Genomic DNA, 13,082 nt, shown 5'->3' on the forward strand with positions numbered 1-13,082 from the left:
ATCAATCAGTGAGTAAAAGAAGAGGAGACCTCACATGGATGGGCATCAGAGTATTTGTTATGAGACATTAGATAAGATTAATTTCAACCATTTTAATCACCATGGCAGAACAATCGAAAAAGAAAGATGGAATATTAGGAGCTGAAAAGACCCACAGCTCCTTACCTCACATGTGACCTTCCCCAGGACCACATAACTAACTAGCTGGTAGAACCCACCTCCCTTTGCTTTATTACATGGCACATTTGAACAAACGGGTTTACTCAGGTATTAGTGCCACCCCTACCCCTTTCCTTTGTCTGCCTAATGATTTTGAGAAAATGTGAAATGGAGACAGTTATTTATCACACAGCACAAAACAGAGTTAGAATCCTCAGGTGGTGATTTCTTCCTTTTTATACCATTTCTGAATTTCTCATGTGATCTTCTTTAGATTGACCAACTACAGCCTGCCATCCCCCCCTTCCAAGGGAAAACAAATAATTCTGTATCTATCATTCAACTGCCTTCACAATATTCCTCTACTTTGCAGGCTATACTCCTTGGGTCCAACTCAGTCTGCCCATTCTTATTTCCTTGAATTTTTTCTTCATTCCTGAAAAGAGCTCCTTTAGCTTCTCCTAGTTTCTGGCACTGAGTACATGGAAGGCATTCAAATAATATTTATTAAATTTAATTGCTCTTCCTTATATTCTCATTAACAGCTTTTGGTATGGTCTTCTCTACTGAAAAATAGTGCCATGGTCCTGTCATCTGAAAGAAATTACATCCAATGTGCTCCAAATTTAACAAAGATTTCAAACAAACCCGTCATTTAAAAAAAAAGTAAATACTAGTCATGTCAAGACCCAGGTTTATGGATCCAAGACACAGTGAAAGAGCCTACAAAACCATCCCAATATAAACCTCTTAACATCATGCTTTTAAAGTGCTTCCAGAAATTTGAATACCTGTAATCTACATAATTTTAGAATTAGCCTATGTGCGAATGTACTATGAATAAAAAGATATACAAATCTGCACTACTGACACTAACAAACTGAAAAGGAAGATCACCCAGTCAAATTCCTGACTGTGCCTTTCAATTCTTTTCATTTTCTTCATAGCCACTTTTAACAGCACTGATACTATGCTAAATGTAAAAATAAAACAAATGAACACTAAAATCAAACCCAAAACACCTAAAATGAATATAGCGTTCATATCTACATGCATTTATAAAGGTCAATCTTTTTAGGTACTAGGAAGAGGAAAAGAAAATACTGCTAACATACTGGGTTGCCAAAAAGTTCGTTCAGTTTCTTCCATAAGATGTTACAAAAACCCGAACAAACTTTTTGGCCAACCCAGTAACTTCAATACTACCCTTGCTTATTAACATACATATTTTAAAAAATGATTATGGAACCTAATATGCTCAATAACACAGATATCTGAAAATCTAAACATCAAAGCTGCTTATCAGTCTATTAAAATTATGGTTCTATGCTTCTGTAGGAAAAAACAAAAATCACATCCACCATACTATCATGGAATTCAAACAAGGAATTTGATGGGGGAATGGGTACATAATAAATAGCTTTTCAAAACATGTTTTTAAAATCTTAAAAACCTTTTCTTGAAAATTTTCTTTAACTCTTCAACTATACCTATTTACTCAAGTAAATGTTCTTATACTAGTTTTGAAGTATTTTACATAAAATTTCAATTCCTTCAAAGCATTATACATTATCAAAATTTTTCACTGTCATGATTATAGAAAAAACCAAAAAGTTTTATATTTTTACCTGGTCTTGGTACCGGCTGTGCTGCAGGAGTCTGAGTCTTACGGGCCGAGGCACCCTCCTTTAAAAGAATAAAAATGGGTATGTTAAAGTTCCTTTGCATGATAAACACTTTCATTTAATTACTGCAAAGAAATTCCATATCTCTCTCAGTCACTCCACAAAAAAAAAAAAAAAAAAAAAAAAAAGGAAAAACCTCCCCTTATCTTTTATGCTATTGGTTGTGAAGCAGTAAGAGAAATCTTTAGCGGGAATATATTTAAATTGTTACCATTCAGTACTTATTGTAAGTAGGCAGTATTTTTCAAATACTCAATGATTTGCTTAATTGCTGGCAATTATAATATTCTCAGAAATGTCATTACCAGTTTAAAAATCAAGTCAATCTTTTTTTCCCTTAAAGAGTCTCAAAATGAATAAATGATACATAATCTCACATGTGAAAGATGAAAGTGTTACCTTGAGTTCATTTAAAAAAATGCAAATATTTCAAATTAAATGCGTTTTAAAATATTCAGGGGAAATAATCCATTTATAAAGATGAGATTTGTTACATTTAAGAGTAGTTGAAAATATCTTAAAAACTGAATAACAAATCTCAACTAATTACTAAGCATGTAATATATACAAGGAAATATGCTATGTATTGAAGTACATCAATTATATACTCAAGAATAAATGCCTCTGAAATGCTTAAGATACTTCAAAAGTTATCTATATATTTAGTGCAATAGTTTCAATCATATTCACACTAAATTCTTCATTAAACCATTTTTCTTTATAGAAAGCTACAAGTGTAAATTTCAAAAACAACTAGTAACTCATGGAGATTTTATTCTAGTTGTATTCAAGTGAAGGAAATTTGATAAATATCATGGAAGTTACATAAATCCATAATAATAAAAATCACTACTACAACCACAGAAACATTTCTAAAGAAGTCCTGCTAAACAATGTTAATTTTAATCATATTACATTTTCTTCAAAAATTTGGAATGGTAAAATCATTTGGAATGATAAGCTATCCCAAAGCATCTTTTTTTTTTTTAATGATATAAAAATTAGTACCAACACAGAGAATGTATTTCACTTGGAATTCGGTGGGATTCCCGGCATTCAGTTAAAAAGCCAAAGAAACCATTCTTTACTGCAAAAAATAATAGCAGCAGAGGCAACTAGCAAAAACTTTTTGGGGAAAAAAGGTACCCGAAGACAGCAGAACATCCTTTTCCAATATTTTCACTGTTATGTATTTAGTTATACATTGTGTGGTTGAAACTGAGTCACTCTGGATGCCGGTTTCATGGATGTGTTAAGTTTGTGAAAATTTGTCAAGCTTACTAATGATATGGTCATTACACTACAAGTAAATTATATTCAAGTAAAATTTTAAATGTAAAGAAAGTGAGTTATTATTAAGGTGGAGAGCATATTAAACATTTAACTTCATTTAACATGCTGAAATTTCTGATTTATATTTTTCTCTAAGTTCATGTTAGGGGACACAACGGCTTTTACTCCTCTTTGTAAATCTAGTACCTAGAACACTCAACAAATGTGTGTCATATTGAACTGAGTCTAGACTTTTAAAAATCAGAAGCCAAGGGATAATCATTAAATAGAAATTAACTAGACATTATATAATAAAATAACAAGATTAAGCTTTAACCATATTACTTTTAAATCCTTATATGTAAATACAGACTCACTGGGTATGGTTTAAGTACACAGAGAAGGAAGAAAAATAAAGGAAATGAGACAGGAAAAACAATGAGCACACACATATGGAGACCTCTTTCTGTCTGCATTTGACTATAAGGCTGGTTGAATCCAAATCAAAGCCCTCTTCACCTGAATAGAGTAGACTTAGATCAAAATCACTAGAATACAGCACTAGAATGGAAAAGAAAAGTCTTTTCCATTACAAATTATTACCCTTAAGTATTTCTGTCTTCAAAACTAGACCCCTTTAAATATCAATAATGGGCATTTTATGTTTACCAAGTAAGCAATCTTTGCTTGATGACCCCTTCCCGTTCCAAATCATTCCTTTTGGCAATAATCCCCTGGTTCCTGGTCACTGGGCAAGACATATGTCCTGGGCTAGGTCTACTGAGAGTTCTTCTTTGATATGTGTTTTATAAATTGGAGCTCGCCAGTCACAAGGCTATAAGGAGGTTAAGTCTAAAATTACAGATAACCGTGTCTTTTGACCCATGGAGAAAACCCATCTGCAGAAGGACATAATGAAGTTACTGTTAGGGAAAACACTGACTGAAACCACCCACCCTGGCCAGGCAAGGACAGTAACAATCTACATGAGTTATTTTATGACAGAAGATCCTGTAAGGAACACGGAACTAACAAGACACCACCAACCGGAAGAATATGGGAAAGGTCAAAAGGACAGAGATGCCAGTCCACATGTCCTACCAACCTCCCAGAATCCTCCTCACTGGAATCCATCTTGGCTGAGCGGTTCCACGTGCCACGAGAAAGGACCCTGTGTCAGAATGATTGGCCAGAGACAACCTGGAAACTAATCCCATCACCATAAAGCCTGAAACTGCAAGCCACGTGGGAGAGCAGTCCTCCTGGGTCACCTTACCCTCCTGCTCTCCGCCAGGACGCCCCTTCCCAAGAAAGTCTCTTGCTTTGTCAGCACGCGTGTCTCCTCAGACAATTCATTTCCAAGTGTTAGACAAGAGCCCACTCTCGGGCCCTGGAAGGGGTCCCCCTTCTTGCAACATTACCAGCATACAAGAAAACACATGGAATACAATATCCCTCATAATATCTGGCCTGTAAGACCTATTCTCCTGCTAACTCTTCTTGATTCTAAGAGCCATTAAAATCCCTCATCTCATTCTATGCACCCCACACAAACAATTTTTGTCTTAACTAGTTGAGCAGAATCTGTTAATTGCAACCAGAAGAGTGTTATCTAATTTTGTTTTCTCAGATTCACTGAAAATTCTGAGTTGCCAAAAGTCACTATGGTATAACTTCGCTTAATTCTGAAGTAAACACACACAAATAAGCTCAAACGCACACAATCATACACAGCTATGACACTTCAGTAGGCTGTGGGCTCCTGGAATGAAAACCGGGAGACCTTCACTAATCACGTCGTTAGTTCATGGCCATTTCTAGGACGCCCTAGCCAATACTAAGAGCTAAAAGCTCATTCTACTCTGACCTGCATTATTTTGAAATAAATTTGTATAAGTCATTGCATAAAGGACCTCAGAAACCATATAGTCCAATCCCAGCACCCTTTACTCTAAAGATGAAGAGACAGAGGTGAAATAGTTTTTCAAAGGCTACATAGTGGTATATCTGGCATATATTAAGAAACAGAAATAATAATTGGCAGTATCATGGAGTAAACCGACAGTTCTATATTTTTAAAGATATCTGGATTGGGGGGAAAATACTACTCAGCTGGGAAAAGAAAAGTAACAGCACAAAAACAACTAAAAGAGCTGACAAGTTGTGCCAACTGGAGAGGAAAACCTGCTTTCTCTTAAAAAGTCAGAATCATTACAATTTCACTAAGACTTGATGCATTCTGGAAAAGAAGTAACTGATAAAAAGGGATGGGGGAAATAGTGATAGAATCATATTTGCAAAATGTGACAAGACAAAAACAAAGTAAACTGTTTACAGTCCTTCCTTGCCTTCTTTTAGCAAATGAGATAACCTAAAATCTTCTGGTATTGGGAGACAGAACAGTGGTATTTGCTGTTTAAACAAGTAGAAAATAAAACCATAATATAAAATATCATAAGAAAGAATATTTGTTACAAGTATCAGTATGCAAAATATACTATATTTAATTTTGAAAATTGCTATTTATATGAAACTTAATGAAATACTGAAATTGCTTAATGAGGAAAACATACAGAATATATATGCAGATTCTAGGAGTTTATAATCTACCTCTTTGACTACTGTACTTATGAGAGGAAAAGTAATATGTTTTAAAAAGTAAACAAATACTAATTTACAGTTGCATGTTTTTTCTTTTTAAAAAGTAACTCATTCCCATGAAATCTGGATTTGATATTCAGAATTCTCAAGTATCAGGATTTTTTTCTTTCAGCAACTGAATTTTTAAGTTCACTGAGTGAGTCTTCAAGTATTTTGGAAAAACTATGTACAAAAAGGAAACTGCAACTCTGAGCAAATCACAATGAGGCTGAAAAGCACTAAAGGTTTCAGGAACAAAACACTTCAACACAAATTTTAAGTAGACTTGTCATAACCTGGGGGTATATGTATACAATGTTTGCCAATACAGAAAATAGCTGACACATTTCTAAAATATAGTATAGTATATCTATATAGGCATATCTCAGAGACACTGCAGGTTTGGTTCCATACTACTGCAGTAAACTAATATCACAATAAAGTGAGTCACAAAATTTTTTGGTTTCCCAGTGCATATAAAAGTTATGTTGACACTATACTGTAGTCTATTAAGTGTGCAATAGCATTATGACTTTAAAAAATGTACATGCCTTAATTAAAAAAAACTTTATTGTTTAAAAATGCTAGCCATCCTCTGACAAGGAGGGTTGCCACACCTTCAATTTATTTAAAAAAAAAAAAAGCAAAGCACGTAGTATAATAAAACGAGGTATGCCTGTTAAATATATAGATTTGATACCTCTATCAAATTTCTCATTATGCTATATAACTACTTGTCTACTTCTTACAACCAGACCATCAATTACTTGAGGTCAGGGACTGTCCATCACATGTCCAATGCCTGTTATAGAGAGCCTGATGCATGGTATATATGCTTAATAAATATACATTAAGTAATTAATTAAAACAAATCCATACCTTAGCATTACTGATTCACTAGTGTTATACTGGTTAAACTGCTTTAATCTGTTAAATGAAGATGGTAAAAATATCACAGAAGATTACTGAAACAAAATTTATTTATTCATTCCACATACTTTCACCGAGAGCATCAAGTACCAAACAAGAAACTGGGAATGCAGCAGTATAAACAGAAGCCACGTGGTCCCTGCCCTTATGAGATTGGCAATCTAACGGAGGAAGCCAGTGACTGAATAAATGAAGAGAAGTTGAAAAATTAGAAATATAATTACATATGTATTTAATTATTCATAATGTGCATATATGTGTATTTGTCTGTAAGTGTGTATGTGTGTATTTGTCTGTAAGTGTGTATGTATGTCTGTGTGTCCAGCTCACTGCCCAAAATAAAGAGAGACTAATAACTGTTAAACCATCTTCTTTCCATAAAGAGACATTCTCTATACAAAGATAAGAAAAGAACTAGCAAACCAAATTCAGCAGCATACTGAAAAGATTATACGCCATGACCAAATGGGATTTATTCCTGGAATACAAGGATGGCTCAACATATGGAACTTAATCAGTGTAATAAATCACACCAACAGAACGAAGGGAAAATAAGCTCATGATAAAACTTCATGATCATCTCAATTAATGCAGAAAAAGCATTTGACAAAAGTCAACATTCTTCCATGATTTAAAAATTAAAACCCCTCAACAAACCAGGAACAGAAGGAAACTTCCTCAACATCATAAAGGCTATATATATATGTGTGTATATATATGAAAAATCCACGGTTAACACCATACACAATGATGAAAGACTGAAACCTTTTCCCCTAAGATCAGGAACAAGATGTCCACTTTCCCCACTTCTACTCAACATAGTACCTGAAGTTCTAGCCAGAGCCATTAGTCAAAAAAAGAAATAAAAGACATCCAAAATCTGAAAGGAATTGATAAAAGTATCTCTTTGCAGATGACAAGATGTATATGTAGAAACCTAAAGATTCCCGGGGTGGGGAGGTTGTGCAGGGAACAGATGCCCTACCACAATTAATCAACTATTTCAGCAAAACTGCAGGGCGCAAAATCAACACACAAAAACCCACTGCGCTTCTATACGCTACCAACGAGCAATCTAAAAAAGAAACGAAGGAAACAACCCCATTTGTAATGGCTTTTAAAAAATCAAATACTCCAGAATAAATTTAACCAAGAAGCAAAAAAACTTGTACACTGCAAATTACAAAGTGTTGCTGAAAGAAATTAAAGCCATAAATAAATGGAAAGACATCTATGTTCATGGACTGCTAGAATTAACTATATTAAGATTTCAATACTACCCAATGCAATCTACAGATTTAACACAATCCCCGTCAAAATCCCAAAGGTGTTTTTGCAGAAAGAAAAACTCATCCTAGAATTTATACAGAATCTCAAGGAACCCCAAGGAGGCAAACTAATTTTGAAAAAGAAAAAAGTTGGAGGACTAAAACTTCCAGATTTCAAACCTTACTACAGAGGTACAGTAATCAAAACACTGTAGTAGGGCATAAAGACAGACCTATACACCAATGGAATAAGACAGCCCAGAAATAAACTTTCACATACATGAAAAGTGCTAAGTCCATGCAATGGGGAAAGGACAGTCTTTTCAACAAATGATGCTGGGAAAACTGGATATGCACATGCAAAAGAATGAAGTTGGACCATTATCTTACATCATATACAAAAATTAACTCAAAATGGATCAGAAGCCTAAATTTAAGAGCTGAAACTTTAAGACTTATAGAAAAAATCAAAGAGTAAAAGCCTCATGACATTAGATTTGACATCAGTTTCACGGATATGATACCAAAAAGTACAGGAAACAAAAGAAAAAGATAAACTGGACTTCATCAAAATTAAAAGCTTTTATGCATCAAAGGACACTATCAACAGAGTGAGAAGTCAACCCAAAGAATGGGAGGAAATACTTGCAAATCATTTATTTGATAAGGAATTAATATCCCAGACATTTGGTTATAATATTATTCTGGATGTGTCTGTGAAGATGTTTCTAGATAAGATTAACATTTCAGTCAGCAGACTGAGTAAAGGAGATTGCCCTCCCCAAAGGAGATGGGACTCATCCAATCCACTGAAGGGCTGAACAGAACAAAAAGGCAAAATAAAAGAGAATTCACTCTGCCTGGCAGTGGTCAAGCTGGGACATGGGTATTCTCCTGCCTCAGCCTCAGATGGGAGCTTACACCAGCGGCCCTCCTGGCTCTCAGTCCTTCAGGCTCAGACTGAAGCTATACCATCCCATCAGCTTCCCTGGGTCACCAGCCTGATAACTGTAAATTCTGGGACTTTTTAGTCTCCCTAAGCACATGTGCCAATTCCTTATGATCGATCTATCTATCCTATTGATTGTTCCTCTGGAGAACCCAAACTAATACAGCAATAAAAATTTGGATCAAAAGAGAGGAAACGAGAGTGAGACAGAACACAAAATCTTTAAAGAGGTATTCTTTCATACTGGGAAAATGTCAGGTTTTTAAAAATTGTTTATCTGTAGATTAAAAAATTACATCCACATGAATGTAGATGAAATGTTAATCACAGCACTGCAATTAGAAACAAACCAAAGCATGTGTACTGATCTCCTTTAACACCAAAGTCTATAATGATCACATACTTTCTGGTACAAATGAACAATTCTTTCTCACTGAGTTTTAATAAAAGCATTATCATTCTCACTTAAAACTGGCAGAATTGTTTTTATAGTGGCAGAGGGATACGGGTAAGGTAGAAGGTCCACAGGCTCATTTGTGTAGCTTATGGATCCATGGACTAAAAACAAATACACTGATGTTAACTAGAGACAGAATAAATCAGTGCAAAAAAAAAAAAAAAAAGCTTGATTTACAAGTCTTGAGCTCTAGGTTCTAGCTTTGGCCCTGCCACATTAAGAGTAGACCTTTGAGAAAAATCACAACCTCTCAGGGTCTTAGTTACCTTGCCTGTAAAATGAGGAAACTAGATTTTTAGATGACCTCAAAGGTCCAATTCTGCTCTGAAATTCCATTATTCTAATGTAAGTAATACCTTTTCAATAGGAACAATGCCATTACAGTACAACCCGAAGGGTCCAATTAACTGATTAAGTTTGAAGACATAATTCAATGTTTCTTCAAACGCATACAGCTCATAATTTTGCTCTATAGCTTATAAATTTGCTCTTCTTTTGTTTCGTGTGAATAAATAATATTCTCCTGACCAGCTCCCTCTATCGAAGGTTACATGTTTGGAATTATATTAATTTCATTGTTTTGGGAACCAAAGATTATAGCTACTGGCAATACAGGTAGAAAGGGAAATAACAATATTGTAAGCTTTAAAAGAAAATATTCAATGTTTTACCATTTAATGATTCAAGAAACTGACTGAGGAAGCTAAAATAAAACAGAGACCTGTACATACTTAACTATCTGAAATCACACATACTGAGACAGGCAACTGAAATGTCATGAAACATTATAAATTCCAGAGATGTTAATAAATACAAATTCTGTGAAAAGTTACAGAGGAAATACAGATAAAACTCAAAGTCTACTATGAGGATATTTATGAAAAAGAAACATACTCAATATGTTAATTAATAATCAGGGAGACACTAAAAAAATGGAGGGTACAAACAGAAATATATAAATTTTCATTTTTAAAATTTTAGTTCACTAAAACTCAGGAACTGTATTATTTGTGAGCCCTCTTTTTATTTATTAAAAGGGGATAAAATATTAGAAATACATAAAAATTAAACAGATAAAAATGTAACATAAAACCAACTACAGGGCTTCCCTGGTGGCACAGTGGTTAAGAATCCGCCTGCCAATGCAGGGGGACACAGTTCGTGCCCTGGTCCGGGAAGATCCGACATGCCTCGGAGCAACTAAACCCATGTACCACAACTACTGAGCCTGCGCTCTAGAGCCCCGCGAGCCACAACTACTGAGCCCATATGCCACAACTACTGAAGCCCGCGCGCATAGAGCCTGTGCTCCACAAGAGAAGCCACCGCAATAAGAAGCCCGTGCACCGCAACGAAGAATAACCTCTGCTCGCCACAACTAGAGGGAGCCCACGCGCAGCAACAAAGACCCCATGCAGCCAAAAATAAATAAAATAAAATAAATTAATTTTTTTTAAAAAAACCAACTCCAAAAAAAAAAAAAACCAACTCCAATTGGGAATATCAAAAGTATCAAAGCAGTGAAACTGAGTGAGACCACAGTGAATTGTACAAGACAAACTCTACCTGAAGGGAAAAACTGTAAATAACTATATAACATTTACTTCTAGTTATCTGTGCCATCTTTATAATGATTTGTGTACCCATCAAGTCTAGAAATCTCTTGAAAAAAAGGAAGCTAATGATGCAGTATCTCATATGCTCCTGTAATTTGTGTATATGCTTAATGTATTTGCTGAAAGTAAGTGAATCCGTTGGGCATCCTCTAAGAAATTAGGGAGGGGAAGAAATCAAACCCTAAAGTCAACCCTTACCCCTTCCTAATCCTATAACCTTTGCCTGTCTCTTTTGCAAAGTTTTGAAAACTTTGCAAAGTTTCTTTATACTAAAGTCCCTATTGCCAACCAGACCATAAACAATCATTCTGAAGACAGCTACGTTACGTACATGAATTTAGAATCAAGTATACTCAATGTTCCCAGGTCATCTCAAAGAGGCCCTTTGGGGAAAACATTCTATTTAGTTACTTCTGTCTTTTGCATTCGTTCCTTATCTACTAAAGCTATTAAATAAGAAGCATTTTTCAATATTAATAATTTATATTTGAGTAACTATGCTTCTTTGTGAAGTTTTAGTGCACTTGTAAGTTCTAACATATTATATCTACCTGAATTTACAAACGGTCACACTTTGTAATGAATTAATAGTGTTAATATTTTTAAATACTCATGTGCTGGGGAGCAGGGAGTCAGGAGTAAGACGCCTGAAACAACTTAAAGGTGCAGACCTAGTAGGCTTCACAACTCTATGTAAGAAATATTTTACACTGACCCCTCTAACAATTTAAAATTAAATGCACAGGTAACATTAACCTATGTATGTAAAATTTTTAATGGAAACCAATATCCTAGCAATATACTCTGTATTACAATTATGCTTTAGATTCATTTAAAGAACACACACACACACACACACACACACTCTCTCTCTCTCTCTCTCTCTCTCTCTCTCTCTCTCTCTCTCTCTCTCTCTCTCTCTCTCTGAGACACTCAGAAGGCCTTGCTGTTTTCAAAGATTGTCTCCCACACTATAGACTACCTTCCCTGGCCACACTCACTAAATGCCCTTCAATTATTTTGTCAGCCAAACACACCTTCCCTCGTAAACTTCTAGAACACCTCCTAGAAAAGTAGTATCAAGCCCAGTACTGCCTTCATTGATAACCCCAGCTCTAACCTCTAAGACTATTCCATGTGTGTCAAACAACAACTGAAAGATTCTAGCTGATTCGTGCTAAAAAGAAACAGCTATGCTACTGAGAAACCAAAGAACAGGGGCTTCCCTGGTGGCACAGTGGTTGAGAGTCTGCCTGCTGATGCAGGGGACACGGGTTCGTGCCCCGGTCTGGGAGGATCCCACATGCCGCAGAGCGGCTGGGCCCGTGGGCCATGGCCCCTGGGCCTCCGCGTCCAGAGCCTGTGCTCCGCAGCGGAAGGGGCCTGCGTACCGTAAAAAAACAAAAAAAACCCAAAGAATATACAAGCAAAAAGGCATACCTCGTTTTATTGCACTTTGCAGATACATTTTTTTACAAATTGAAGGTTTATGGCAACCCCATGTTGTCAGATCATGGTTTTAGCATTTTTAAATTAAGATATGTACATTATTTTTTTTAGACATAATGCTATTATTGCACAAAGTATACTGTAAACATAACTTTTCTATGCACTGGGAAACAAAATGCATGTGACTCACTTTATTGCGATTTCACTTATTACAGTGGTCTGGAATTGAACCCCAAATATCTCTGAAGTGTGCCTTTACTATTTTTTTTAAATTAATTTATTGGCTGCGTTGGGTCTTCATTGCTGCACGCAGGCTTCCTCTAGTTGCGGCGAGCAGGGGCTGCTCTTCGTTGCAGTGCACGGGCTTCTCATCACCGTGGCTTCTCTTGTTGCGGAGCACGGGCCCTAGGCGCACGGGCTTCAGTAGTTGTGGCACGTGGGCTCAGTAGTTGTGGCTCGCAGGCTCTAGAGCGCAGGCTCAGTAGCTGTGGCGCACGGGCTTAGTTGCTCCACAGCATGTGGGATCTTCCCAGACCAGGGCTTGAACCCAAGTCCCCTGCATTGGCAGGCGGATTCTTAACCACTGAACCACAGCGAAGTCCCTGCCTTTACTATTAAAGTACTTGCCAAATTACTGCTGATTTTAGATGCTTACAT

At 36.0% G+C, this 13,082-nt stretch overlaps 1 protein-coding gene across 1 annotated transcript in view; it reads right to left on the reverse strand.

Annotated features, from left to right (window-relative positions):
• CDC73 (cell division cycle 73) overlaps nucleotides 1–13,082 on the reverse strand; it is a 92,137-nt gene that overhangs the window by 25,209 nt on the left and 53,846 nt on the right. Inside the window, 1 exon segment of the mRNA XM_019920526.3 lies at nucleotides 1,788–1,845. Coding sequence (XP_019776085.1) covers nucleotides 1,788–1,845 — 58 coding nt within the window.

The sequence above is a fragment of the Tursiops truncatus genome, chromosome 1, assembly GCF_011762595.2.
Source record: "Tursiops truncatus isolate mTurTru1 chromosome 1, mTurTru1.mat.Y, whole genome shotgun sequence".
Taxonomy (NCBI): Eukaryota; Metazoa; Chordata; class Mammalia; order Artiodactyla; family Delphinidae; genus Tursiops; species Tursiops truncatus.